Source organism: Mycteria americana, chromosome 10 (assembly GCF_035582795.1).
Source record: "Mycteria americana isolate JAX WOST 10 ecotype Jacksonville Zoo and Gardens chromosome 10, USCA_MyAme_1.0, whole genome shotgun sequence".
Classification (NCBI taxonomy): Eukaryota; Metazoa; Chordata; class Aves; order Ciconiiformes; family Ciconiidae; genus Mycteria; species Mycteria americana.
The window spans coordinates 23,498,461-23,524,783 of record NC_134374.1 but is presented as its reverse complement, the minus strand read 5'-3'; the positions used below and the strand labels follow the sequence as shown (position 1 = coordinate 23,524,783).

The window sequence follows — 26,323 nt, the reverse complement described above, 5'->3', positions numbered from 1 at the left end:
ATGTGCAATTTGAGATATTGTACAATTGCATCTCTTGTTAGAATTCCTGTTTTTCCAATTACTGTCATCTTGCAGTTGTCTGCCTGATTAGAATATGTTTTAGCTACAGAAAGCTAAGACAGCTGTAGCTGTCTTTATGTAGAAAAGCAGAACTACACTTAATATTTTGTATGCAAGAATTGTTGGCACACAGTACTTTTCTACACAAAAAGTGAATTGAAAAGCAGGATATAAAGTCTATATATCTCTTCCTTCTCTATAGTTTTCCAGTGTTTCCCCATTTAGAAAAGCACATACTGCTTCATAAGAATTCTTTGTAGTTCCTTGACGAAGTTTGTATTTATAGTTTCAAAACTGCACTTCTGTGTTGAATTGATGAGATAGGGAAATTTAGTTGTGTTTGGTTCTAGGACTTATCCATCTTTTAGTTAAATGATCAGATTTAAGTTCTGACAGAAGGATTTATGGAACGTTATCCTGAAATTGAATCTCTTTGCATCATGATGAATCAGTTGCTATTGTTTTGCACACCTTTTGCACAGTTTTTTGTAGTTGCAGCTGCGAAGTATTCTGTTTCTACAGAGTGTTTGTAAAGGTACTCCGTAGTCACTGCAGTATTATGAAATTACTTTTCGAAAAGCGACTGAAGGATTTGGTCATTCATAAAGCAAAGCACTGCTCACTAATATGGGCCAGCTCATCTTTTGGGGCTTTTTCCTTTTGTGTTACTGTCTTTGATCCTTTCCAACACAGTGAGACAAGTTTGGATCCTTCAAAACTGTTGCTCCAGTCTATTGTACTAGCATTGCCAAAGCACTGTTTGCTGATCAGGTTTTGATTTCATTTTCAGTAGGTGGATGTAGCATGTGAATGCTACCTGTGGATTTCCAGTACCAATTTAAAAATTATTTAGGAGAACCATTCACTACATTTTGAAATGTAGCTGACTGAAATGTCTTAGTATGGGGTCAAGCATGTTTTCATGCAAATGAGATGCATTTCATTTGAATGGTCTGTGTATCTTAGTATTTTTAAAGCTGTTGTTAAATTACATTTTTCTAAAAAAATAGGTAACAGGGAAAAAGTTATTTTCTGCAAGCCATCAAACCTATGAAGCTGTGCGATCGCTATGGGCAAAAAAGGAAGATGTCACCAAGGTAGGCTTTCTGAAGTAATGGCTGTAACCCATAAATTCAGAGGGAGAAAAAAGTAAATTAGAAGGTCAAGTACTATTCTGCTGATACTGTTTAAGATTACTAATTGTGTTAAGTGAGGCACAAAACCCCCTCTGATATTTTTGTAACTTCAGTGTTTAATTAATGTCATCTTTCTAATACCTTTCAGACCAATAGATATTGAGATCCCCTATGTAGTCCCACAATACATGCAAGATGCACAAGAGAAGACTGAGTTTCTATTATAGCTCATTTTTGATTTTGACAAATATAATCCATTCTGATTCAAGCTTTGGTCCTAAGCAGACCACTGAATTTAAAATGAAGACACACAGAATTACAGTAGGTATGACTAGCTTATTGTTAAACATATCAGTGAAGGAAATTCCACAACCCATCCAGGTAGTCTGTTTTAATTACCCTGTGACAGAAATTGTCTATGTCTGATTTTTTTTTTTTTTCTTGTCCTGTCCTCATTGCAGTCATAGTGAATAAATGGTCAGTAACCTCTTTATATTGACCTATTACACATGGAAAATTTATCATGGTTTTTGACATTATCTTCTCCCTAGTATAACCTTTCCTTATAGAGCAGACTTTTTCACTCTTACGTAATTCTTGTTCTCCTCTGAGCTTTCTCTAGTTTCTCTCTCTCCCTTTTCTGTTTTTAGGGGATTTTGTGTGTGGTTTGTGTTATTGGGTTTTTTTAAGTGAGGTGGTCAAAATAGGACATAGTAAACCAGCTGATGCCTTGCCAGCTCTAAGTAGAGGGGAGTATTAACCTCCTGTAAATTATATGTGGAGTTTGGGTTAGTACATCCCAGAATTAAACATGTTGTTTCTGCAACCTGAAAGGGTTCTTCTCCAGTGGAAATTTAAAAAGCCCTGACAAAAGTAGTACTTCCCTGAGTAAAATTTCAGCTTTGCACAGTGAATTTTTTTTTCTTTTTTTAATGAAAATGAAAGTTTCTCAGTCATATTAACATTTAGAAGTATTTTGCTTTAAATTTATGGTCATCATTTGTATGCAGTTCTCACCTTTTACTTCCACTGAGGAGTGCAAATGGAATTATGAATTTTGAAAATGAGATGCAGATAAATGTAATGAAAATGATAGCAAAACAAGAATTGATGTGGTAAAGACAGTTTCTGTTAACTTTATTTTTTTTTTTCCCTGAGTGAAGCCTGTTCCCAGAACAACATGTTATTTTTCATTTACTAGGGTGTTACTGTGATTTATCTTTCCATCTTCTGTTAACTAAGAGTAGTAAGTTGTGGTGGGTTGACCCTGGCTGGACGCCAGGTGCCCACCAAGCCACTCTGTCACTGCCCTCCTCAGCTGGACAGGGGAGAAAAATACGACAAAAGGCTCGTGGGTCGAGTTAAGGACGGGGAGATCACTCAGCAATTACAGTCACAGGCAAAACAGACTCAACTTGGGGAAATTAATTTAATTTATTACCAGTCAAAATCAGAGTAGGATAATGAGAAATAAAACCAAATCTTAGAAACACCATCCCCCCCACCCTTCCCCTCTTCCTGGTCTCCACTTCACTCCTGAGTTCTCTACCTCCTCCCTGCCGGCAGCTCAGGGGGATGGGGAATGGGGGTTGCAGTGAGTTCATCACAGGTTGTCTCTGCCGCTCCTTCCTCCTCACACTTCCCCTACTCCAGTGTGGAGTCCCTCCCACAGGAGACAGTCCTGCATGTACTTCTCCAACGTGAGTCCTTCCCACAGGCTGCAGTTCTTCATTAACTGCTCCAGCGTGGGTCCCCCGTGGGGTCACAAGTCCTGTCGGCAAACCTGCTCCAGCGTGGGTTCCTCTCTCCACGGGTCCACAGGTCCTGCCAGGAGCCTGCTCCAGCGTGGGCTTCCCATGGGGTCAAAGCCTCCTTTGGGCTTCCACCTGCTCTGGCGTGGGGTCCTCCATGGGCTGCAGGTGGAGATCTGCTCCACCGTAGACCTCCATGGGCTACAGGGGGACAGCCTGCCTCACCATGGTCTTCACCACGGGCTGCAGGGGAATCTCTGCTCTGGCACCTGGACCACCTCCTCCCCCTCCTTCTTCACTGACCTTGGTGTCTGCAGAGTTGTTCCTCTCACATGTTGTCACTCCTCTCTCCGGCTGCTGTCGTGCAGCAATTTTTTCCCCCCTTCTTAAATATGTTATCACAGAGGCACTACCACCGTCACTGATGGACTTGGCCTTGGCCAGCGGCGGGTCCATCTCAGAGCCGGCTGGCATTGGCTCTATCAGACAGAGGGGAAGCTTCTAGCAGCTTCTCACAGAAGCTGTCCCTGCAGCCCCCCCGCTACCAAAACCTTGCCATGCAAATCCAACAAATAAGTGTTCTGTAAAAACTAAATGCTATTTCAGTCTTGTGTAAGACTATAGGTTCCTCATCTGTAAATGAACAGTGACTTCCGAGGTACTTTGAGGGTCTTGGGTAAAAGCACAGTATCAGACTTAAGTATAAACTGGTGACAAAGTAAACTTCCTTACATGTGAATTTGAAGTTATTGTATCTGAACTGTGGGGTTCTTTCATGCATTTTATTTTTTCCAGCTGTGTCCCTTGCATGCAGCTGAATTTAACATTACTAGTGGAATATCATTGCATGATGTCATATCTGAAAAAGATAAGCTTTCGGACTTGAAATCTTTATTTTGCAATAATGTATTAAGCATATGCCCATGTGCATATTTTTTATTTATGTTTGGTTCACAGCTGCAGCAAGAGTCAAAATCAGTTACACAAGAAGATAAGAAAAAGAAAGAAATTTCTAGTACAAAACCTGAGTCCGCTATTGAGTCAAGATCATTTAACAGAACAGAATCTTCTCCAGTAGAGTCTTGGAGTAATAAAGATACAGTGCCTTCATCAGGTGAAGTAAAAATTTCAAGTGTAATCTCAGGGCAATTGCAAATTCTGAATGACTTGACTTAATTTTGTAGTTACCCTTGCTTTAAAATGGAGCAGACTGTCATAGCATATTATTCTTGAGAATATATGGTACACACTGTCATTTAATATATACTTCAGAGCCTCAGGGAGGTGATAATTTTGTCGCTGTGGACCCTGTCACAGTATCAGAATCCTTATAAATTTGTTGTTCTTAATAATGTTTTCTTTCATTCCATATGGTGTGGACCATATCCCATGTTGTTAGCAATGAGATGATATCATCAAGTACTTCAGTTAAATATCTACTTTAAATTATCCTTCTGTTGTCAGAATACCATAAGTGTAATTTAAAGGATTACTGCTGGGTTTTTGTGAAAACAGCTAATTTGAATTATTGTTCATTTCTCTGTAGGGGTTCTGTATCCTCAGATATTGGTAAAAGAAGAATGCGTAATTGACAAATGAAGAATTGGATTTTATTTTGCTAGGTTTTTTTGCAGTGATGTTCTTTGTGCATCTTAAGTGGTTGAGATAATAGACTAGATCATGTAACAGCATATTTAACCTACAAATATTTTGATAGGCCAATTGCTAAGGGCAACACTGGAATTACCTGTTAAAGGAGAACTAAATTTGTTTTAAAATATTGTTACATTTTGTAGGGACAATTACTGAATTTTACTCGTCACTTAAACTTGCTTACTTTTTACTGTGTTCTTTACTAGAACTTTTTTTTTCTGGAAAGCAAGCATAACATATTTGGGGGGTTTTAATTTTTTTTTCCTTTATTTTCACTATAATATACATTCACATCTTTCTTTGCTTTGCACCTGTATTTTTTCTGATTTAGTTTGTGGAATGCTTTGATCTGTTTTTACATTCGCTTCAGGCCAGACTGTCTTTAATAGTTTTATGTATATAGATATCTTCTGTCTTTGCTTTCATGGCTGGAATTAGTTCATGTCCCTAATACAGCCAAAAATGTCCATGCCCTAAATTAATCTGTGCTGTCAGAGATGTTTATTTGCACTAGTCCAAACAGGGCAAAGCTTTCAGGAGAACATAGCACCCCTTATTAAACCAACTGATGTAGCAGGAAGAGAAGCAGACTAGTAGTAGGAGGCACAGTCCTAGAAAACCTGCCTTTATATTCCCTTAGATCCTCTGGAATTACAGTGTCATTAAATATGTCGGTCTTTGTGCCTTGTCATTCAGGATGAGTGTGAGAGCTCAGCATTTTAGTAAACTTAGTTCACTGTTTTTGCAAGTCATGAAGTGAAACTAGGTAAGAGTGTCTTAATTTGGAATTCTTACCATCTGGCAGCAGCTTCAGGGAACATACCTATTCAGTTGGTTTGGGGAGACAGCTGTGCTCCTGGGAGCAGTGGGGGAAGAAAGACTGAAGATTTTTTTTTCCACATCCCAGACTTTCCCTTCTTTTCCATGTGTAGGGCAAAGCATCACTATTTCTTCTGTCACCCTGCTGTGTTCAGGAAGTAGTATTAAAGTATAGAGAGAAGGAGGAAGACCTGCTCTCCATCCACTGCTATGTGCTAATAATTGCAACATGCCTTCATCGTCCTGTATCACTTACACAGTTTTAATTAGAACATACATATTTTGATCATTTGTAAGTGTTTGGTAATACAGTAATTCTTGAAATGTGTCAATAAGCATTTTTTTTTTCTACAGCTCAAATATATATTTATTTTTAAATTTCTTTAATATCTCTAACAGGAACAGTGAAGACACCAAAATTTAAGCCTGATCCAAAACTAATGGACCATGGTCAGTCCAGCCCAGAAGATGTGGATATGTACAGTACTAGAAGCTAAGACAAATCTGCTTACAAATCTTTGCAAAGTATTACAGATAAGGGGGAGGGAAGAAAGGAAGGAATAATCCTTACAATACATACTCTGTGAGGTATAATTTAATCAGGTATTTTCTTATATCCCAATTTGTATTACTGACTTACATGATTCTGTTTAGTGAATATTTCGTTTCTCACTACTTATAAGCACTGAGAATTCACTCATTGTCAGCGTCATTAGCGGGACACTGAGAAAATGAGATTTGCCAGTGTCTTCTCACAATGAGGTTTCTCTGTGCCAAGCTTGTTAATAAATGTTGCTTCACAAAGGATATTTGAAAATATAAACATATCTATACTTTGGCTCAGATGTTCATTGATCTAAAAGAAGAATGTGATGGATGGGGTTTGCAGAGGCTTCTTCGTCTTTTTTCTCTCAGCTCTGGAATGAAGTGCAACTTCTTATTGGTCTGAGTACCCTTAAAAAGTCAGTTGTTACATCATACAAATAGCATTATCTTTAATGCTTGTATAAGCAAGTCACTTTTTTTTCATTGTGAATTCATTTGTTGTTGTTTGCCTCTTTCACAAAGGTGAATGGAAACAAATTCTTGTCCTGCGTGCTTCTTGTGTATTTAAATGTCACTTAAGTTGGGAAAAAGCACACAACTAATCTCTAAAACATCCTTTATAGACTATGCATTAGTTTTCACCTACTTCTAGTACTTTGAAGAATTGTATGCAGATTGCTTAATCCATTAAACTGATACTCTTTGAATTTATATAGAATGCATTAGCAATGTTTAGGAAGTTGGAAAGCTTCTGTAGTTTTGAGGTTTAAAGAGCTGAAAAATATTAAAAATGCAGAAGTAACAGGCAGCCAACATTTTCTTCCAAGAAGTTTGTATGCAATACCCATTGATCTTGGTAGGATTTCTGTGAAATTCTGTCTTTTTCCATAAGAATGAAATTAGAAATTGACAAGTTTTCCTCAGATGAAACTTTCAAACACTGCTTTTATCATTGTGGATATCACTCTACTTCTGTTCATCCTCCATGTCTCTTCAAAACACTCTTATAAGGGTTGGAATAGATCTGGTGGTCTTCCTTGAACAAAGTGCAACTCATTATCAGTACACAATGATAATCAGCCCATGGCCTAGAGGTGATCTCATCTGTATCTACTGTGGCACTTCCCTAATACACAGACTGCAAAAGGACACTGTGCTGGTAATTTGTCCTTCGATCTGTTGAATTCTGTTATCTTTCAATTAATGAAAAGACGTGCTTTGTTGTAAAGTTGAGAGGGGAAAGAGAGAACAAACTATACAAACAGATAGTTTGGTTGGGAGACTTAACCCTGAAAAGAAATGCTGCTTCATATGAATGTATTCTCAGCACTGGGATACGAAGGGATATTTGCTCCAGTTCTCCGTAAGAAGAGATTTCACAACCTGATTCCTTCTTCTAAGGCTGCTAATGCAAAGGCAAATGACTAGTGAAGTACAGGCAAGCAGTATTCCTAGTGTCACTGTGAGACTGGTAGAAGTTTTGAGGAGATATTGCACAATGGAATGTGCTCAAGGCACAAATGATGAATGAGCGAAAGAATAAGTAAGGCTTTTATGATGGCTCAGAAACAGATAAGTATTGATATTTTGGAATCTAGATTTCAGGCAAAATGTTGGACTTTGTTAAATAGAGTCCAATGGAAGGTGAATTCAGTAAATGTGAAGTTTAAAGAAGAAGAATTCTAGTAGTTAAACTTGCTTGGGACAGCTGACTTAGAATTCAATGTGTTTTATTTCTTTGATCATCTCTTAAGGCCCAGGAAACTGTCAGAATTCAGGCAGCAATCAGAGGATATTAAATCAATCTTCACAGAGCTTCTGGACAAGACACATTTAGTGTTCCATCACAGAGACAGGAGTAGAAAAATTAGATGGCTGGGTTTCATATACCATTTCCAGGGAAACAGATGAAGACATAAGGCAGGAAGTGAAAATGGTGAAGAAATGATCATTTTCAAGTGCAAGACTGGATGGCAGAAATTGTATTATCTATCTCCATATCTGGCCCTTTGATCAGATTCTGGATAAAACACATAAAGGAAAAACCATCTGCTCTACTCCTAGATTCTATTTAAATTCTAACTTACGTCTTTGGAGTGATACGCTACCACAAGAAGTGAACAAGAAAGGTAAGATGATGCATGGAATTTGTAGGGGTTTACTGTGATGACATTTTTCAATACACAGTGGGGAAACTACGCACAGGAATTAGTCTTCCGGGAGCAGGCAGAGAAGCTGCCTTGGATAGCTGTGAAGAAACAAGCATGTCTGCCCCTTCCAGGCAGGAGTAGGCCTTAAAAGACTGCCCTCTACCTGCAGTGCCAAAAGCTAGTCTGGTCCTTTCCATACTTTAAGGGCATTACCACTCAAATCTCATGATACAAATGAAAGTGTCTGGTCTGCAAAAGGTACATTGGACACCTTGGTGGTTAGGCAGTCAAGAATTAAATGTTTCATGCAAGCTGTTTGTATTGCAACCCCAGGTTTTACAAGAAGTTCATGCTGGAAATGATCACGATACACAAAGCTGTCCCTAGGCTGTATTTTAGTCTCAAATTACTCCTTAGGGCAAAATTGTAATAGAGCTATGCCTCAGAGTTAAATTGTCATTCAGAAGTCTTAGATAAGTTTCCTGGGACATAATTTAAAATTATTGCTCCTACCCACTTTGATGAATGAACAGTATGAGGAACACAGTTCTAGAGCTTATGAAATGGTATCTCTGTGCTGTGTCATTTCTTCTTGGTGGATGAGAGGAGTGAGCCAGCACAGGTTTATTCCAGTACGGGGTTTGTCTACTGCTGTCACTTTTAGTTTAGTTTTTTTGTCAGTTGAGATTTCTCTGTCTCATTCTTCTCTACAAGAGAGGGTAATTTTTTATTGTTTGTTTTCTATCAGCAGTTTTTGTTTAATATCCCAACACAGCTGAAAAGCTGGGACTAAACTTAGAGGCTTGGGTTTCAGCACTGAAACAAATACAGCTATAGGATGACTATTTTCCTATCTGCAGCCAAAGAAAACGGGACAGAAAAAGTATGAAAAGTTTTGTATCCTGTCTGGGTGTGTTCCCTGCTTTCAGAAAGACCATAATCAATCTCTCAGTTGGTATTTCTCTGTCCCGGAGAATAGATTTATTAGTAGTGGAAGGAATTTTTTAGTAAAACCTGAAATATGATATAGTATAGTAGTTCTTTGATAATATACACTTCTGTTAGCGTCAGTCATCATCTTGTCCACCCATGTGAGACACATGATGAGAGAAATTTCTAGAGGTACCAAAAAAGATTCAGATTATTATAGAGAAGTTTGGAATGTATTTGCTGAAATGAAGGCAGCCCAAATCAGATTATGAATCTGCTCTTGTACAAATATTGGAATGGTGACTGTGAATCTTTATTACTCAGCTGCCATTGTGTGAAGTGTTTCTTTGTCAAATCTGAAAAGGTGCCCGCCATCTTCAGTGCAGACATCTGAAGCTCCGCGTTTTATGTAATACTCTACAGATGGCTTGTTCCAGATGACTACAATGAACTGTAGCCACATCTCTGTATTAATAATTTATAGTAAAGGTGCTATGCAATGGCTTTAAAAAAGCAAATCAAATCTACATTATGCCATGCTTGTGAGTCCTCATTTTAAATATATGTGCCTGACTTGATCTCTTTAAGATTTCAGACCCAGTACGCAAACCTGTTAAACAATGAAAAATTAACATAAGTACACAGGAAAAGTTGTATGGCAAGACATGGTTTTATTAACTTATAGTGAAACACTTTGAAATGCCTCTCAAATGTATCATTAATAGTCACTTAAACTTAAAGCTTGACCTGTAAGTTCGATGTAGTTTCTTTCATAATGCAGTAGCATAATAAAAGTAAGAATGTATACTGTAATTTTTATATGATATAAGTTATATATTTTTGATCAATCCAATGTCTTAAAGAACTGGGTCACATGATGATTTTTATAACATAGAAATATTTTTAATTTAATGCATGGTTTTTTATTTATGATTGATTGTATTCATTATATAGAGATTTGGAACTTGTTGATATTAATTTTTTATTTACATAAAAGTAATTGTAATACTTTATTTTGTCATATCGTTGTGAAGCACCTGAAAATAAAGGGTGATAAGATACTTTTTAAAAATTAAGTTTAACTTTTGTATGTTGTCTTATCTGTAGGGCAAATTGTCCATTCCTTTTCTCTAAAGTACATCTTAAAAGTTAATTGGTAAACATGACTAAGTCATGCCTGCTTCACTAACGTTGGGGGAAAAACTTCACCCCTGAAGTACTGAAACAAACGTTCCTGGAAGAAATCCCCAAAGTAATGTGCAGGACATATTAATGCTCAGTATTCAGTTGTTTATGCATCTTAAATTTTGAGAAGTGCTTCTATTTTCTGTTCTTGGTAATTTCTTCTAAAGAATGCTGTAGCTCAGAACTTGGAAAAAAGAAGGTTTTTATCCATACTGGAGGAATAACACATACTGTTAAAAGAACAAGGCAGATAGCAAATATATTTACCTCAGTGTGGCTCCATGATAATCTTCCAGGTAATTTGCCAATCCAAGAGTCATAAATAATGTAATACATGGTGTAACCTACAGTGTAACTATTTAAAAGAAGAAAAATTGTGTGAATAAGTAATGTGGCTATTTTAATGGCAGATTATCGTTACAATTCTTGAATAACATGGGAAATATTGTAAAGATTTTTTTAATGCATTGGTATAGCTATCTTGTAGTGAAAGTTTGGAGTATTTCTGAATAACATTAAAATACAGAAAAGGTATTTTAAATCTAAAAAGAAAGTGAGGCCCTACAAAGCCTATACTTTTCAAAAAGGAACATTAGTATGCACTAGATCATGTGTAGTTTTCATTTTAAATTCTAAGAAGCAAAGCTCAGATATGTGCTAGTAGTAAGCTACAATCAAGAAAGACTGTAATCGAAACCATTCTGGAAGTTACCATATTATTTGTATTACCACAGTATTGATGTGCTCTTGTAGAGCAGAGCAAGTGTAAAAACCAAACTGAAATGCTAAGGAGAAGGAAATCTAAAAGTTGGAAAATCTTGTTGTTACAGTAATCTTTTAATTTGAAGAAAACTCTTCGTGTTTCTAGGTCTAATGGCCAGATCTACTTCGTGTTGCAAAAAATGAGTATATCAGTACATACTAACAAGTTGTAGAAGGAGAAGAGAAAGGAGAGGGAAATAAAAGTTTCATCACTGACTCGAAAGTGTTGAAAGGGACAGGTATTGGGGAGCTCCGAGTTTACTGCGGGGCAGAGTCAGAACACCGTTATTCAGGGTGCAATTAGTTCTTTGCCCTTTCATTTATGGGCTGTAGGAGATTGCTTTTACTGAAACAACTGAAAGAAATTCCTTGTGTTTGCCTTGCTGTGATCAGATAATAGGTCTAAACTGAGGCTATCATGGTTTTAAGTGTTGGTAACTTTTTTTGTGCTTTATTTGTAGCAGTCCTAATATCAGTATTTGAGAAATATGTAGCTTGCTTTCTGTTTGCGCCTCCCTTGGAACCTCTGCAACACAACGGTAGTAGAAAGAGTGTTCTCCAAAGCCATCTTGAAGCAGATCTGAAATTAAGATTAAAGGTTCCACCATTAATTTTGGTCAATAACTTTGCTTTAGTTATAGCTCTCTATTTGAGGAACTAAAATTAGTCTAGGTGTAGTCTACCTAGACTGTAGTTGTAGAATGCATAACTTTCCACTTGATTTTGCTGTGTTCCAGAAACTAAGACAATGAGAAAAAGAAATGGGTATGCTGTGAAATCTACAGCTAACAACTGCTTGGGCCTATTGGCGTTGGTTTTGTTTGTTGTTACCCAAGTAGGCACTAAAAAGAGAAAAACCTACTGAGGGCCTCTGCAGCCCTTCCTGGAGGCCTAGTCTAAACCAGTTGCATTCAGTAAAATACCAGCACGTAACAGAAAGTCAGTAGTTTGGGGTTTGTAATCTGCTTCCTTTGAACAACTCACCCAAGTAAAAACTGCAAATTACATTTCTGCATCTTTGTCTCAATCAAATTAAAAGCCCTAGGTAAAAGTGTTCTGTGTATCACACCACCTGCAGTACCAGCATTCAGCAGCTGTGAGCTGGAACCAGAGGGGAAATCCCTGTCAACTAGAAGAACAAAGCATGTGTATGAACTGGTACTTCACACTTCTGCTTTACACCCGAAGAAGAATCAAGCAACTTTTTCTGAGGTATATGTTAATTTCTCTGTTCTTGTGGGTGTGATTCTGGGATCTCTTGTAAAGCAATCTTCTGGCAGGGCTGAGGATCAGTCTTATCATCTGTGGTAAAATTAAGTGCTGTTGGGCTTTCAGCCAAAGTAGTATTCTTTTCAAGAATTCACTAGGCATTGATCTTTACAGATCATTATTTATCCTTTGAAAAGTAAAGGTTAAAGTTTACCTTTTGCTGTTAATGTAACTGAGTTTGTTATATTTCCATAAGCAGCTAGCTTCTGTCAAATGAAGAAATCCATGTTGGGATTTTATCAGTTATGGAGAAATTTCAAGACCACCATCCTAAAAAGCAATGCTTGTGCTAACTTAAACTTCAACGCAGTTAGTCTTTCACAAACTTTCTTTGGATGTATCCCCATTTATTCCTATATAGTTCTTCAGGATGATGAGTCATTCACATAGACACCATTGCAGATTCAGGATCTTGTTGCACAGTGAATGTTGAGAATTTTTAAAAGACTTTTTAAATAAAAATTAAAAAAAAAAAGGCAAGATGACAGTTTGGGGGTGTGCTAAGGTGTCAGGTTTTGTTGCCATTCATCCTTACCAGAGGAGTATTTTCTATTGTTTCCTCAGAAAGGAAACAAGATTGCAAAAGAGAAAAGTTAACCAACAAAACTTAATGGTAGATGCATACAGTCACAGGATTCCTTCTTAGCTCCTGTCTCATCCCTGTTAGTTAGCTTCAGGACTAGCGTGCCCTGGGCGCTTTTCTGTGGCTACGTTAAGTCTCAAAGGGATAGAGAAACCCTTCTTTCCCTTTCTTTCATTTGTATCTTGGTTTGTAACTTGGCTCGGGCTGATGGTCAGGGTACATGCAGCAGCTGAGGCTGCTTCACCCACCCAGATGGAGTCTTCCAAGTTTATATTCCTCCTGTGGCCCACCACATTCCTCCTGGGTTTAAAGGCTTCCTGCTTGTCACTATATATTTAAGACTGTTAAAAGACACTTTAAGACACTTTAAAAACTTAAGTGTTCATTTCACAGCATATCTTGTCAAACTCTTGATGTCTAGCTTATTCATAGCTTCATAGAAATCACCCAGGAAATAAATAATATAAAATATTTTAATTATGAAAGAGATTAAATAATAGAGATTTGGTGTTCAGCACCTTTTTCAGATCTCCATTTCTCCCGCCTGCTCTCTTGTCCCTTAGTCCTGCAGTTTCTGAAGTCATTGGCATGGAGGAATAGGTTTGTCTCAACACTTATAAAAATAATGGTCGTGTAAGGAGTAGAAAAGTAGCAGGAGTTTCCTTTGTGGGAGTTAGGTGAATGCAGAAATACTGTGATGCCAGTCATCTGCAGGTAAACTTGCATAGATGCTTTTATATTGGAAAAACAATGTGAGTCCATAAAATTGAGTACCGTGTGGGAGGTCTTGAGGGCAGATCAGCTCTGAAACTGAATTAGCAAACATTTTTGGGATAAAAAGCTCTAAAAAATACATCCCTTCCAGCCCAGAAGAGATGAAGAACAGCAAAGAAATGCTGCTGTGATGGCACTTGCTGTTTTGTGTTTCCTATCTATTGATCTAAAACTGTAACATTAGTGTGCACGTTCCCTTCGTGGGGATTTTCCTCATTTTTGGTGCTACTTTAGACCTATTGCAAATGAATACAGAATATAGAGTAATCAGAGAAATAAATTCCTCTCTAGCTGTATTTGTTAAACTCCTCCTTCCCTGGGCGAGTTTTACACTCCAGGTAGATGTATTTAATTTGTAAAATGAAGTAGTTACTGTACATGTTTACTATTATTTATTTTGCATTCATCAGTAGTATTTATTACAGAATAAGGGTGTTTTCTCGAATTTTCTCCTCTTTTTTTGTTTTTTCTTCATTGACCAAAACATTATTAAGTAATACTTCAAAGGAGTTAACTGATTAATTGAAGCAATCAGTGGGCTGTTGATATAATCCTCTGACACCAATGGCATGCATTTGGAATTTTTTCTCTTCAATAAGGTTTCTAGTATGAACTGTTACAAATAACTTAATTAGCTATCACTACTGTAGATCATAATTGATAACGCTTGCTAAGATGAGTTTGAGTAAAGCAGGTTTTAAGTCAGCCATTCTTGACTGAACCAAGACCAAAATAACAAGCTTAGCACAATTTGTTGAGTATAAATTACAGAACTCTTTCCTGTGGACTCAGATGTCTGCATGTAGTACATCAGTGGAAAGAACTTCCAAGGAGAGGGATAGGAGAATCTTTCTCAAGTCCCAGGGAAACAGGATAGCCAGTAAGTGTTGATGCAGAAAATAGCTGTTACTGCAAGGTGGGACAGTTTCTCTGCTATTATACCAAATTATTCCCAAATAACTCTATCCACAGTCTACATATGACCACATAGTCGGTGACTTAAAACTCGGCTTATAGGCATCATGTATACATAGTAGCGTTGTCAAATAAAAAACAAAATAGTATAGAATATGCTTAACTACTTTTAAGTATTAAAACTTAAAAGTTAGTTCAGTTCTAACACCAAATATTTGTGTCACTGGGTTGTGTTTATGTATCTTGACCTACAGTTTATAATACACAAGCTGTATGTGGAGCCATAGAAACCAAAGTTTTAAAATGTGGTGTAGGTCAGCAAAACAGTCTTTATCCTGCCAGCTGAGTACAATTTCCTGTGTTACATATTTTGGTGTTTTTCTCTATTTTTTTTCCATTCGAAAGTCTCAAATTAATAGAGCTTTCATCACCTTTTTAGAAGACATGCACATTATAGGTCAGAAAATCATGGGTTTCAGAGGTAAGAAGAGTTTAATTACTGTGAATATCAGGAGATATCCTTTTTTAATTTAGCCATCTTAATGCATTCTAGTATTTACACATTACAAACAGCATTCTATGGGTTGATATAGAAGTTTTTGTATTTAAGAGATTGCCAAGACACAGCCTTCTAATGTAGATAGAGGAAGGCTGCATTGAAGAGTAGTCTGAGAGAGTTTAGGATGACATTTAAATAATAGATTTACATTTTGATAGCTCTCTACATTCTATTTGCTTATTTTTCCCCGATGCAGTTACTTGCACTTGGATTCTTGGCACTTCTGGGGGAAAAAAAAGAGCTTGAGAAGATTAAAAGTATTGCAGACCACAGCGAGGAGGACAGTCAAGGAGGAAAGGTGGGAAACAGTGTGAGGGACTCATGGAGGAAACATAGCAACTTTTACTGGGGTAGTTGAAAAGGGGAAATAAATTGGCAGTATGAAAAGAAGCCTTGGATTGCTCTGTGGGAGCTGTGAGCACATCTTACATTCCTAACTAACGTTGTGGATGGTTTTAACAGTATAAATGACAGCAAAATACTTCAGCAGTAACTGAACATTCCTGTCTAAGATGCCTGTCTAAGATGTCTTCTTCCCTGTCTTTCTTTGATGAGACACAGAATTTCAAGACAGTCCTGAGGTGTTGCTCAGAAAATCTGAAAACAGGTCATGGTGCAAGCATCAAAGCCAGGCTTGGAAGAAAATGCTGCCAGGAGAAAACCAGAAACTTCCAGGTAGAAAGATGAAACTGGGATTTTTACTTGGGATATTGACTTTCTCATTCCCTTCTCATTCTCATCTCACGATGTGGGGAAGAAAACAACCAGCAAGCGCACTTTAGTCTCTTTTCTGAACTGTAATCTAATAAAGCAATCCTTCCTTCTTCATCTTCAAAATATGTTTGTGCTTGTTTTCCTATCTGGCTATTTTTATCCAAAATTTATCTCCCCATTTTATGCAATCAGATTTTTACCTTCTATCCCTTCTCTTTCCGGATGGATAGATACATGGAAGGTATACTCTTAAAATGAAACTTGGAGAGGATTTTTTTTAGCTATCAAAGCTCCTCCATCTGGTTCTGATCATTCCTTCCCTGCCTGCCTTGGGGAATTTTTTATTTTAAAAAAATATATCTGAAAGAGAACTACAACTTTCATTTGTGCTACATTTAGATATCTCAAATGAAACAGCGCTGGGTTGGGTCACTAGCAAAATCCTAATAAGAGTTATCATTAAGTTGCAAGTAGTAGTCTTGGTGTAGACAACACTATGGTTTGAAATATTTATTTCTCCTAGTTATGAGCAAATGTTCTGGCTTGCTGCTAGAATATACTGGACTGCTTGTCCTCCTTGATACAAGCCTCCACTCAGCTTTAACTTATGAATTACCTTTTCCAAACAATTAATAAGGTATATTCGTTAAAGTGAGTATTGAGAACTTTTGCCTTTAAATTTTTTTTTAATCCAGGGGGAAAAAAGCATGCTATGAAGTAAGTTTTTGTTTCCGTTCCAGCTGTAGTAAATTGAGCTGTTATGATTGGGACCAGAATCTGGTGCAATTATTTGTGGGGAACAGGCATCTTTTGACCTTTATATATGCAGATAAAAATATCTAAATAAAGCTGCAGTTTGGACTGAAATAAATCTCAGTGTAATTCCACATTTGCAAAAAGAAAACAGATTCAGAGAAATTGGGACAGTGTAAGAATTCATGTCTAGTCAGTACAGAAATTTTAGTTTCATTTCCTTTTAGAATCTGATTTGAAAACGCATAAATACATATGGCAATAATGAGGAAGAATATGTATGGTATTTCCTGACAAACTGTGGGGAAGTTTTGGTAAAATCATGAGATTGGAAATTAGAAAATCAGGAAAAATTCAAACAGATTGCAACCATGTTTTGTAATCAAACAGATTGGGGGTTGAAGGCAGAGGTGTCAGTAACATACCACGTGCTGCAGCTGTGCCTAGCAATCAGAGCAGCAATAATTGTTGCAGCAAGACTTCATTTGTTCTAGGAGCAGAAATCTCTTAAGCCTGCTAACCTTTTAATCATCATTGTTATATTCGACATGTCTTTAAAAACAGTGCATATTCAAGGAACTTTGTCTTCAAATACATTCAAAGTTTGTTATCTTTAAAAGGTAACAGCCCTAAAAGGATAACAGAAAAATGCTTGTGACAGATACCTTAGTGTGTTGAAACTTAGGTCATTAAAGGAATACTTTGCATATGTACTCAAAAGTTCAGAAATAGCAAGATTAGTGAGACATTTTTATGGAACTACCCAGGTGTCATAAAAGAAAATATGCTGGAGAAGTTATCAGGAGGTTGTATCTGTTATAAGTTAATTAGTAATTCTTTATAGAGAAGGATGCTGTAAAACAAGCTCAAAATCCATGATCCTTGACTTGCTTACAGGAGGTAACAGTAGCAGAAAGGAGAGTGCGTTCTGCTGCTAGCAAAATCTGGAAGAAACGGTCTTTCCCCACAATCAGCTTCAAGATGTCCATTCTTAAAGTCTTGCTTTTCATTCTGTTCGTGGCCAGTGATTCCCTGAGTGAAGGAGAAGCTTTAGAACGTAAGATATGGTTGCATTTTTGCTTTATAGCTTGTCAGAATAGGGATGTTTCTATCAAATGCCTGGTTTACCTATGGTAGTGCTGCTGTGGTATTGCAATCCCAAGGGTATTGCTTCTGACGAAATTCTCCTTATGGTTTAGGCAGAGTTTATTTTTAAATAATAGGAAAACAATGAAAATATCAAGACCTTTGTGTGACAACTGCTTACCTGTGTTTGCTGTTATGAAGTGTTTCATAGTTCTTGAGTTCTGTACTGCCAAGAGTATGGTGATATTTCACAAAGACATAGGTATGCAAGACAAAAATGCTTTTGTTTTCACCTGTTATTTGGTACTTCTATACATTAAAAAGATTGCAAACATATGAATTGCAGCTGAAATACTAGTTATTCTGGTGGTTTTGAACCATTTTGAGTCAATCTGTCAATACTGAAAGGATGCATTTTAAATGAGTAAGATGGTTCGGTTCTTTTTCAGTAGGAAGAAATTTTCAGTATATGGATTGAAAAAAATTATGCATTCTTTCTATAGAAAGTATTTTTAGAAAATTTTTTTGAGAATTTTTAACAGGAAGAAAATGATCAGTAATTAAGAGCATGACAGCCAGAATGTAGTGATAAAAAGGTTATTTTAAATGAGAAGTTAAGTTATATGATTGACTCTGATTCTGTTGGAGTATACAGTATTGGTCAGTAATTTTTTTTATGGGAAGATTTCCTACAGATTGATTTGATTTATTTATTTTATTATTATCACTGTTTCTTTACCTGGTAGCTACCAGTTACTGGTAATTAGGTATCTCTAACCTGATAGTGATGTAAATCAGCTGCAGTTACTACTTTTCTAATAGAATTTTGGTTTGTGATTTGAGGACTTTTTTTTTATGCTACTTTAGCCTTTAAATTGCCAAAAAAAGTCACCACTTTAAGGATAACTTTGCATTTATATAGACTACAGTACTGTGAAGGGCTCAGCAGTGTGTTCCTTAATGACAGAGAATATTACAGCACTAATATCAAAGGGCACATGCTACCTCTCTCTCCCAACAGAATCACAGCTAGTTATTTTCTACTCCCTTAGTATTTTTTTGTAACATTGCTAAAAGAATTGTAATTCTGTTACTGATCGTACAGGTAACTAAAAAACATTAGTGCTGCTTATCTGCTAGATAATACAATGCCAAATACTACTAGGGATTTTTCATTGTTCTGTACTTTATTGTCATAACGTATGATCTATATTTAGGTTGTCTTGGAAAATACTTCAATGCTGATGCACTCTTGAGAGAAAGGAATACAATATATGTAAATAGATTTGTATGAATGCAAGCCTTGATCACTGTAATCATTTAGATGTATCGCGGATTAACCATAAATGTTGGATTAGATTGGTTTGGACAGTGGAGAGGAAGGAGACTTCCATCTTTTTTTGAAGTAAAAACTGTTCATAGCATAGTTTCTCTAGCTAATAATGCATTAGTCATGAGTTTGCTAATCTACCTGTTCATGGTGTAAAATCCCTCTTACAATAGCAGTACAGAGCAATATGCTCTGATGCTACTTTCTTCCTGTCAGTTGCCAGGTAGGCTCAGAAGGACCAGCTCAGAGATCTCTTCCACTTCTGACTTTCTGGCTTAATTCTAAATGCGTATCTTCTCATTGTGAAAAGTTATGCAAAATTATACTCAGCTCTGTCGCAGTTTAACACCAGCCGGCAACTAAGCCCCCGCCAGCCGCTCACTCACTCCCCACCGGTGGGATGGGGGAGAGAATCGGAAGGGTGAAAGTGAGAAAACTCATGGGTTGAGATAAGAACAGTTTAATAGGGAAAGCAAAAGCTGCGCACGCCAGCAAAGCAAAACAAGGAATTCATTCACTCCTTCCCATGGGCAGGCAGGTGTTCAGCCATCTCCAGGAAAGCAGGGCTCTGTCACGTGTAACAGTGACTTGGGAAGACAAACGCCATCACTCTAAACGTCCCCCCCTTCCTTCTTCTTCCCCAGCTTTACATGCTGAGCATGACGCCATATGGTGTGGGATGTCCCTTTGGTCAGTCGGGGTCAGCTGTCCCAGCCGTGTCCCCTCCCAGCTCCTGGTGCCCCCCAGCCCACTCGCTGGTGGGGTGGGGTGAGAGGCAGAAAAGGCCTTGACTGTGTGTCAGCACTGCTCAGCAGGAACAAAAACACCCCTGGGTGATCAGCACTGTTTCCAGCACAAATCCAAAACATGGCCCCATACTAGTGACTAGGAAGAAAATTAACTCTACCCCAGCCAAAACCAGCACAGCTGTATTGGCTGTTTTGGTTCTTTTTGAGTACCATAACAGTGCTTGGCCTTGCAACGTACAGTGCCAGTTTTAATTTTCTCTCTCAACGTCTCCAGTGGTGTATTGGAATTGCTTATTTGATTATACATTATAGGTCAAGATTTCAGGTACATCTCCGTAAATCATAGACTTCAGTGGCTTTGCACCAGAACCTCTGGGTCAGCTTGTAGCTTGCTGGTATGAATGATGAGTACAGCATTCAGTTCGAGTCCTACGCAGGAAGGAAACAGGTAGCAAAGAATGTAGGGTTTGAGTGCCAAATGTGGTGACTTCTGATGTCTGATTAAGGCTGCTGATGAGGAAGTTATTTTTAGACAGCTGTACGCCTGTGAAGTACTGTAAGCACTCAACTTCTGGAACATAATTTACAGTCCACCATGTTTACACAGTAAAAGAGATGGAGGAGAACGTACATTAATGCAAAACAAATCCTGTTATAGACCAAAATAAGGAATAATCCCAGTGCAAAACACACAAAAAGGTTTTCATTTGGATTGTAATTGGAGGGTTTGAGTCTCAAATGGGTTTCATGATTTTTAGCCTTTGCCAACAATCCAGAGATGATACATAGTGGAATTCAGATGCAACCACACTTAAATGATGCGATAGAAATCATAGTAATATAAGCCATACAATTTACTGACTAGCTGGAAGATGGGTACAAATTCAGAGTGAAGTAATTTAAGCAGGTAAACCTTCATTTTTCAAATAATTCTGAAATTTTGAAGGGGCAAGTCACTGGAAGGTAAGATTTAGTATCATTTACAAAGTATGTCATATGAAGCTTAAATTTCTGATGTAATTAGAAATACAGCCCACTAACAGTATGTTACTGTATAATTGCATTCAATAAATCTAGGATAAGATATGTTTTACTAAGATAAGTAACATGTTTAGACAAACAGGAAAAATACTGAATCTCTTGGTATTCAATGGTATTCTGTGGTATTCAATAATAAATAATTATATAGCAAAATATTTTCCTGTTTTGGTATTACTTATTTTTAAATTCAAATGTTGCTAAAATTAATATTTTTATTTGCAGATGTGATTACTTCAGAGTGGACTGGAAGGAGTATTGGTACATGGGTCCCAAAGGTAACCACCTTTGGAACACTTTAGATTTAATTTTAGTAACCATTCTTCCTGCAGTAGCACTGGTTATCATAGTTGTTGTAATATTTTACTGTGTCTACTACTGTCAAAGTGAAAAAGCTGGGCAAGTTACTCTGGATGCAGTTAAAAGGTTTTTTATAATCAAAATGGAAGTAAAGCAAAAGAATTCTGATATTCTGATTAATTTTTAACCTCTGGATATTTAAATCAACAAGCTTGCCATATAGCATCCTCTGCCAAAATATTGTGTACACAGTTTAAAACTAAATCAAAGCATCTTACCAGAGCACTTAACAGTCATTCAGCATTTTACCACTGTGTGCAGAACTTCACTCTTAAGTCATTGCTTCTCTTCTTTAAGACTAGCCAGGCAAGCTTTAAAGATTAATAAGTACATTTACTACTTTAACACAAGATTACCAAATCTGTCTTGCTGATTTATTTGCTATTAAGGGTTGGCTTTCCTTCCACAAGTTTTTTTAAAAAAAAAAAAAGGAATAAGACCAGTAAACATTGACAAGAGTCTTGGTGATTAAACATGACTTCTCCCATTCTTTGGTCCTAGGCATTGGCAATTTGAGCTGCTTTTTGCTTTCAACACTTTATCTTTTTTTTTGTTTCCACTGATACCTGTCCCAAGTACATAGACGATATGGAGGTTTTTTGTCTTTCATTGAGCCCCATTAATGTGTATCACTGGTACTTCCTCTGTCATGGAAAAATTGTAATAATACAGAGCTCTTGCATAGTCACTGCCACAGTACATCTAAACCTATGATATGGCTGTTGAACCAATCTGCAGTACAAAAAGATTCGTGAAGACCCTCAGAACTATTGCTAATACTCTAAATTCACATTGTTCCCCCAACCAGGAACCAGACGAATCCTCCATATGGTGAAGTACAACATAACCCTGCACTTACTGCTGAAATGGCTGGTAACTCACGGCATGTTTACCAGCAGTCACCAAGGGTAAGAGATGTTGGCATGTGGGGCATATCACATGTTCCTAATTCTAGTGGAAGTCAGACATGACTTTGTGATTGAACAGAATGGTATGTGAATAGCAAAAAAAGGTCATCTGGTAAAATTAAAGATAATCTGAGTTTAAAATCTTCATTTTACTTGATCTCCAAGATCATCTAAATGCATGTAAGAAGGTGAAACTCTTCATCAACGATGAAGTGAATCTAATTGGCATAGGGGAAAACAAAGAACTAGGGATCATTTTAAAAGGATGTTCAAATAATTTGGATGTGAGCTCAAGCCACCTGCTACAACCTCTTCCCTTGTGTCGTCACTGTGCTGTCCCAGCTGCTGGCTGAGCTAGTTTCAGCCTGATCAGCTCATGAACTAGGTTGCTGAATGCTATTACTGGTACTAGTGCCAGTGGAAGGAAAGGGGCAGGAGTACGTAGCCAGGCGGGAAGAGTTTGGTGCACTGTCCAGACTTCAACCAATTTAAGCTGCTGAAGAGCCATGCCTACAGTTTCATTTGACTGTTCACTAGCTATGCTTCACCAGAGGAAGGATTGGCTATTTGTCTTGAAGGTTTTTTGCTTGTATGAGGGTTATCAACAAAGTCCCATGAGGATTTGTGTAGTGTTCATGTAAGAACAGGTAAAAGGCAGTGCTAGTAAGGTGACACATTTTGCTGATGATACCATAGTACTCAGAGTAGTCAAAAATAAGCCTTACTATGAAGAAGTACAGAAGGAGCATATAGTAATGATTGACTGGACAAGAAAATGACAAATGTATTGTTTATAAATGCAAAGTAATGCACATAAAAAAGCAGTTTTAACTTTGTGTAGGTGGTAATCATCTCTAAATGAGAAATTAGAACTCAGAAGGGCCATCTAGAGTTTTCTGAAAAAGTTTGTTTTGCTAGGGATTTTAGGAAGAAACTGAAAACAATATGAGGAACATTGTAATCCTGCAGCACAAATCTTAATTATGCCTACATTTTGACTACTGAATTACATTTTGAATGTAATTTTGAGCCCCCATCTCAGCAAGCAATGTATAAATCTAGAATTTCAGGGTCATCAGTATTGATTTTTGTATGAGGAGAGGTTGTGTGAGAAATTACTATTCCCTGCTTTTATTGTAAGAACTAGGCAATGTCAAATGAAATCAGGCAGAAGTTTTAAACAACAAAAAAAAAAAGTGCTTTTTGATAAAATGCATAATCCATCAGTGTGTACTCAGAGTGTAAATTATTTTTTAAAAAAATCAGACATCTATTCAGGGAGGCAGAGGTATTCAGATTGGATGCATGCTTTCAGGTAGGTAACTTCCTGGTGGTTCCACTTACTGTGCTGTGGTTCGTGTCTCAGAGCAACCTGGGAATGCACAAAGTGATTCCCCTTCAGATTAAACTAACCACAATATATGCTTCAGTCTCTGATGAACATTCAGTGCCCAGGCCAAACCAGGCATAGGCCAAAAAGCAAACCCTTCTGAAGTGCATAAAGCGTCAATGTGGGGTTGCATTTGTATTAGTCCACGTTATTTGCTGCTGCAAATGCAGCCACAGACTCCACTCCAGCTCAGTCAATTACTGATGTTGATGTATTGATAGTACTTCAAGTTACTTACACTGTCTGCATATTTTTTCCTTATGCTTCCATTACTGGCTGTTCTCAGTACGTTAGGTGGCCTGACTCAGTCCGTCTCTTCCTATATTCTGTTTGTATATGTGCAAAAGTAAATTTTGCAAGTACAAGATGTGTCAGAGTACAGGTAGAGAGGCCTAGTAAAGATTCGATCTATGTTGTTTACTTTAGAGACAAGGAATCAGGCGTATTTTTGTAATGAAGATGTATGTGGTCACCAGCTGGTGCAGAGCAGCATAATTGCACAAATCAATTAAGACAAACCAGGTGGTACTAGCTGAGAATCTGACCCTTTGTGAATAAACATCACGCAGTTCTGCAGGCCCAGAGTCGAAGATTAAAACTTTATGAAAATTAGATATGTTTGTTTCAAATACATTTTATTCAATTGGAACAGGTTAAATTGCAGTAACGTGACCCTTCTTTCCTTTTCATGTTGTGAGCAATACTTTCCAATGACAGTTTTGGAGGCTAGGGGGGATCAGTGTAGATGATCAGAAGGATATGGCTGTACCGAATGTATTGTTTATCTTTGTCATCTCTCAGCTGCATAATCTATGCGTGATAGTACATAACTGCTTGTAGGACATAGCATAAGCATTGTTGGCAGAGTTCTAGCCATATTTGTTTAAAATTCACTGCCTACAACTGAGTGAGGTTTGGGGCTAGAATATTTAACCATTTCCTGAGTAAATGCCCTAAATAACATCTGAAATTAAATTACCTGCATCACCTTTGTAACAGAATATTTCACTGGGACCTTTGCAACATTCCTGTGAGGAAGAGTCGACAGAGTCATTTACAGGATTACAAAAGTAAGCCATGATGGAGCTGGGATTTGATCTTTGGTCCCCAAAGGGCCAGATGCTGCCTTTTTGACCAGGCTAACACTCTGCCATGCCAATTTTCTCCATTAGGCAAGATGTTCCTTATAGTAGAGGTCATCGCTTGAACTAGTGGGTGTCACAAGAAAAGATGGATAAATGCATTTCAAAAACACAATGGGAAATATGAAATACAAAGAAGGGAATTAATATATTGGGGGGGTTAATTTCCTAATTCGGTACTTTAAGTGATTATTTTACATACATAAGGAGTGTATAGTGTCTGAGAAGAAGACATTCTAGGCTGTCTGAGAAAGAACAAAATAATCTAGTCTGATATATTATTATCTGTTAAATAGATTTGTGAAGTAAGTAATATCTTGGAAATGCAGTGGGGGGGGGAAATGAGGCATGAGCCTACCTTCACCAGGAGATGGTGCTCTTTAATTTTTAACTAATTCTGAATTTCGTACAACTGATGCTATAGTTTTCAAGGTGTGAATTAGACCAAATCCTACACACTTTGTTAGGGAACAAAACCTACTGTAAAAGGAACTGCTTTGGGTAAGTGCTGCAGTACTTACTACTTTCTCATGCTCTAGACTGCAAGTTGCAGCCCAGAGGCAGTCCGTGGGACGTTTCTGCCTGCCTCATCTCCTTGCTAGATGTGGTGGTCATGAAAACGTGAGCTTGTAAAAAGCCCACTGTTAATTGTCTGAGCTTTTCTTTTCATGCCAACAAGGCAGGCTGGTGCACATACCGCTCTGCAGCCTGCAGAGCCCTCGCCAAAGCTGTCTGAGAGAGGCAAGAGAGGAAACCGAAATCTGCATCATCAGCTCTCACAGATGAACTACCCTGAACATTGTGTCTCTCCTGAGGGTACCCTTTTTTGAAAATTACTTCAGGTCATTATATTTTTAAACAAAGATACCTTTAGCAAATGAACATCACTTACTAGTTTTAGGAACAATATAGAATAGCTATTTTGTTTCTTCATTATGTTTTCCTTCTTCCTCTATTAATATGTTTGGCAAGACAGCAGCCAGTCTTTAAACGGCTATATTCAATTGATCTTAACTGTTGATCACTATATTTAGTTTCATTTTTGACTCAGTTTTGCATAAATCAGAGGTAAATCCACTGTTATTTATGGAGTGGCATCTTTCTGAAATGTTTAATCATAAAAGACTCAACAAAACTTCCAGGCCTTGGAAGACCCTTAACACCTGGTTTACTTAATTGTGCAGACACTTACTTGGGTGGGTGTTTCTCTGTTATATCTGAGAGGTACGTTTTCTGCATTATCCAAGTATGTAAAGGCTTTTCTTCTACTGAGTCTTTTAGATAAATTGAATTTATACATTTGAAAACGTGTCTGTAACAAACAACATATTTTGTAACTGATAGATTGGTTTATACAATTTTTTTTTACACCAAAGATAACTGCTAACATACTGTACCTGGTGAGCTGTTTGTGTAATTTGTTGTCTTTGTGCTCTGTGTAACCACCTGATCCCCTACATATAGGATGTCTGGGTTGGACAAATTCCAAAAGCTGTACTGAGAAGACAAGATTTTGATGATGTCCCAACCCCAAGTCAATTTAGAGAATTACAGGTATGCTGCTGTTCTTCTGTCTTTTTTGCTCATTTTCACTTTATACTCTGGTTTGGAGACTAAGAATTACTTTGTAGCTTTGCCAGGGGCACAGCAACTGGCAAAGATCCTGTAATTGGCTAAGCTTTTGACTGGATTATTCACAGACATTTTGTGGCTTGAGTCTTTGACAGAAAAGAGGTTATTTTTCTGAATTTTTTTCTTTTT

The 26,323-nt window shown here is 37.4% G+C and overlaps 1 protein-coding gene across 2 annotated transcripts in view; it reads left to right on the top strand.

Annotated features, from left to right (window-relative positions):
- APOOL (apolipoprotein O like) overlaps window positions 1-26,323 on the top strand; it is a 38,895-nt gene that overhangs the window by 11,601 nt on the left and 971 nt on the right. Inside the window, exons 7-18 of one of the 2 annotated variants that reach the window (XM_075512881.1) lie at window positions 1,071-1,157; window positions 3,905-4,061; window positions 5,819-6,007; window positions 7,720-10,526; window positions 11,454-11,608; window positions 12,032-12,204; window positions 15,289-15,390; window positions 15,654-15,767; window positions 20,988-21,040; window positions 21,931-22,030; window positions 24,420-24,490; window positions 26,027-26,116. In XM_075512881.1, the coding sequence (XP_075368996.1) occupies window positions 1,071-1,157; window positions 3,905-4,061; window positions 5,819-5,916 (342 nt within the window). In that variant the 3' untranslated portion in view covers window positions 5,917-6,007; window positions 7,720-10,526; window positions 11,454-11,608; ... (5 more) ...; window positions 24,420-24,490; window positions 26,027-26,116. Of the gene's footprint in view, window positions 1-1,070; window positions 1,158-3,904; window positions 4,062-5,818; window positions 10,527-11,453; window positions 11,609-12,031; window positions 12,205-15,288; window positions 15,391-15,653; window positions 15,768-20,987; window positions 21,041-21,930; window positions 22,031-24,419; window positions 24,491-26,026; window positions 26,117-26,323 lie in introns of both variants that reach the window. The other variant, XM_075512879.1, reaches the window with a different exon arrangement.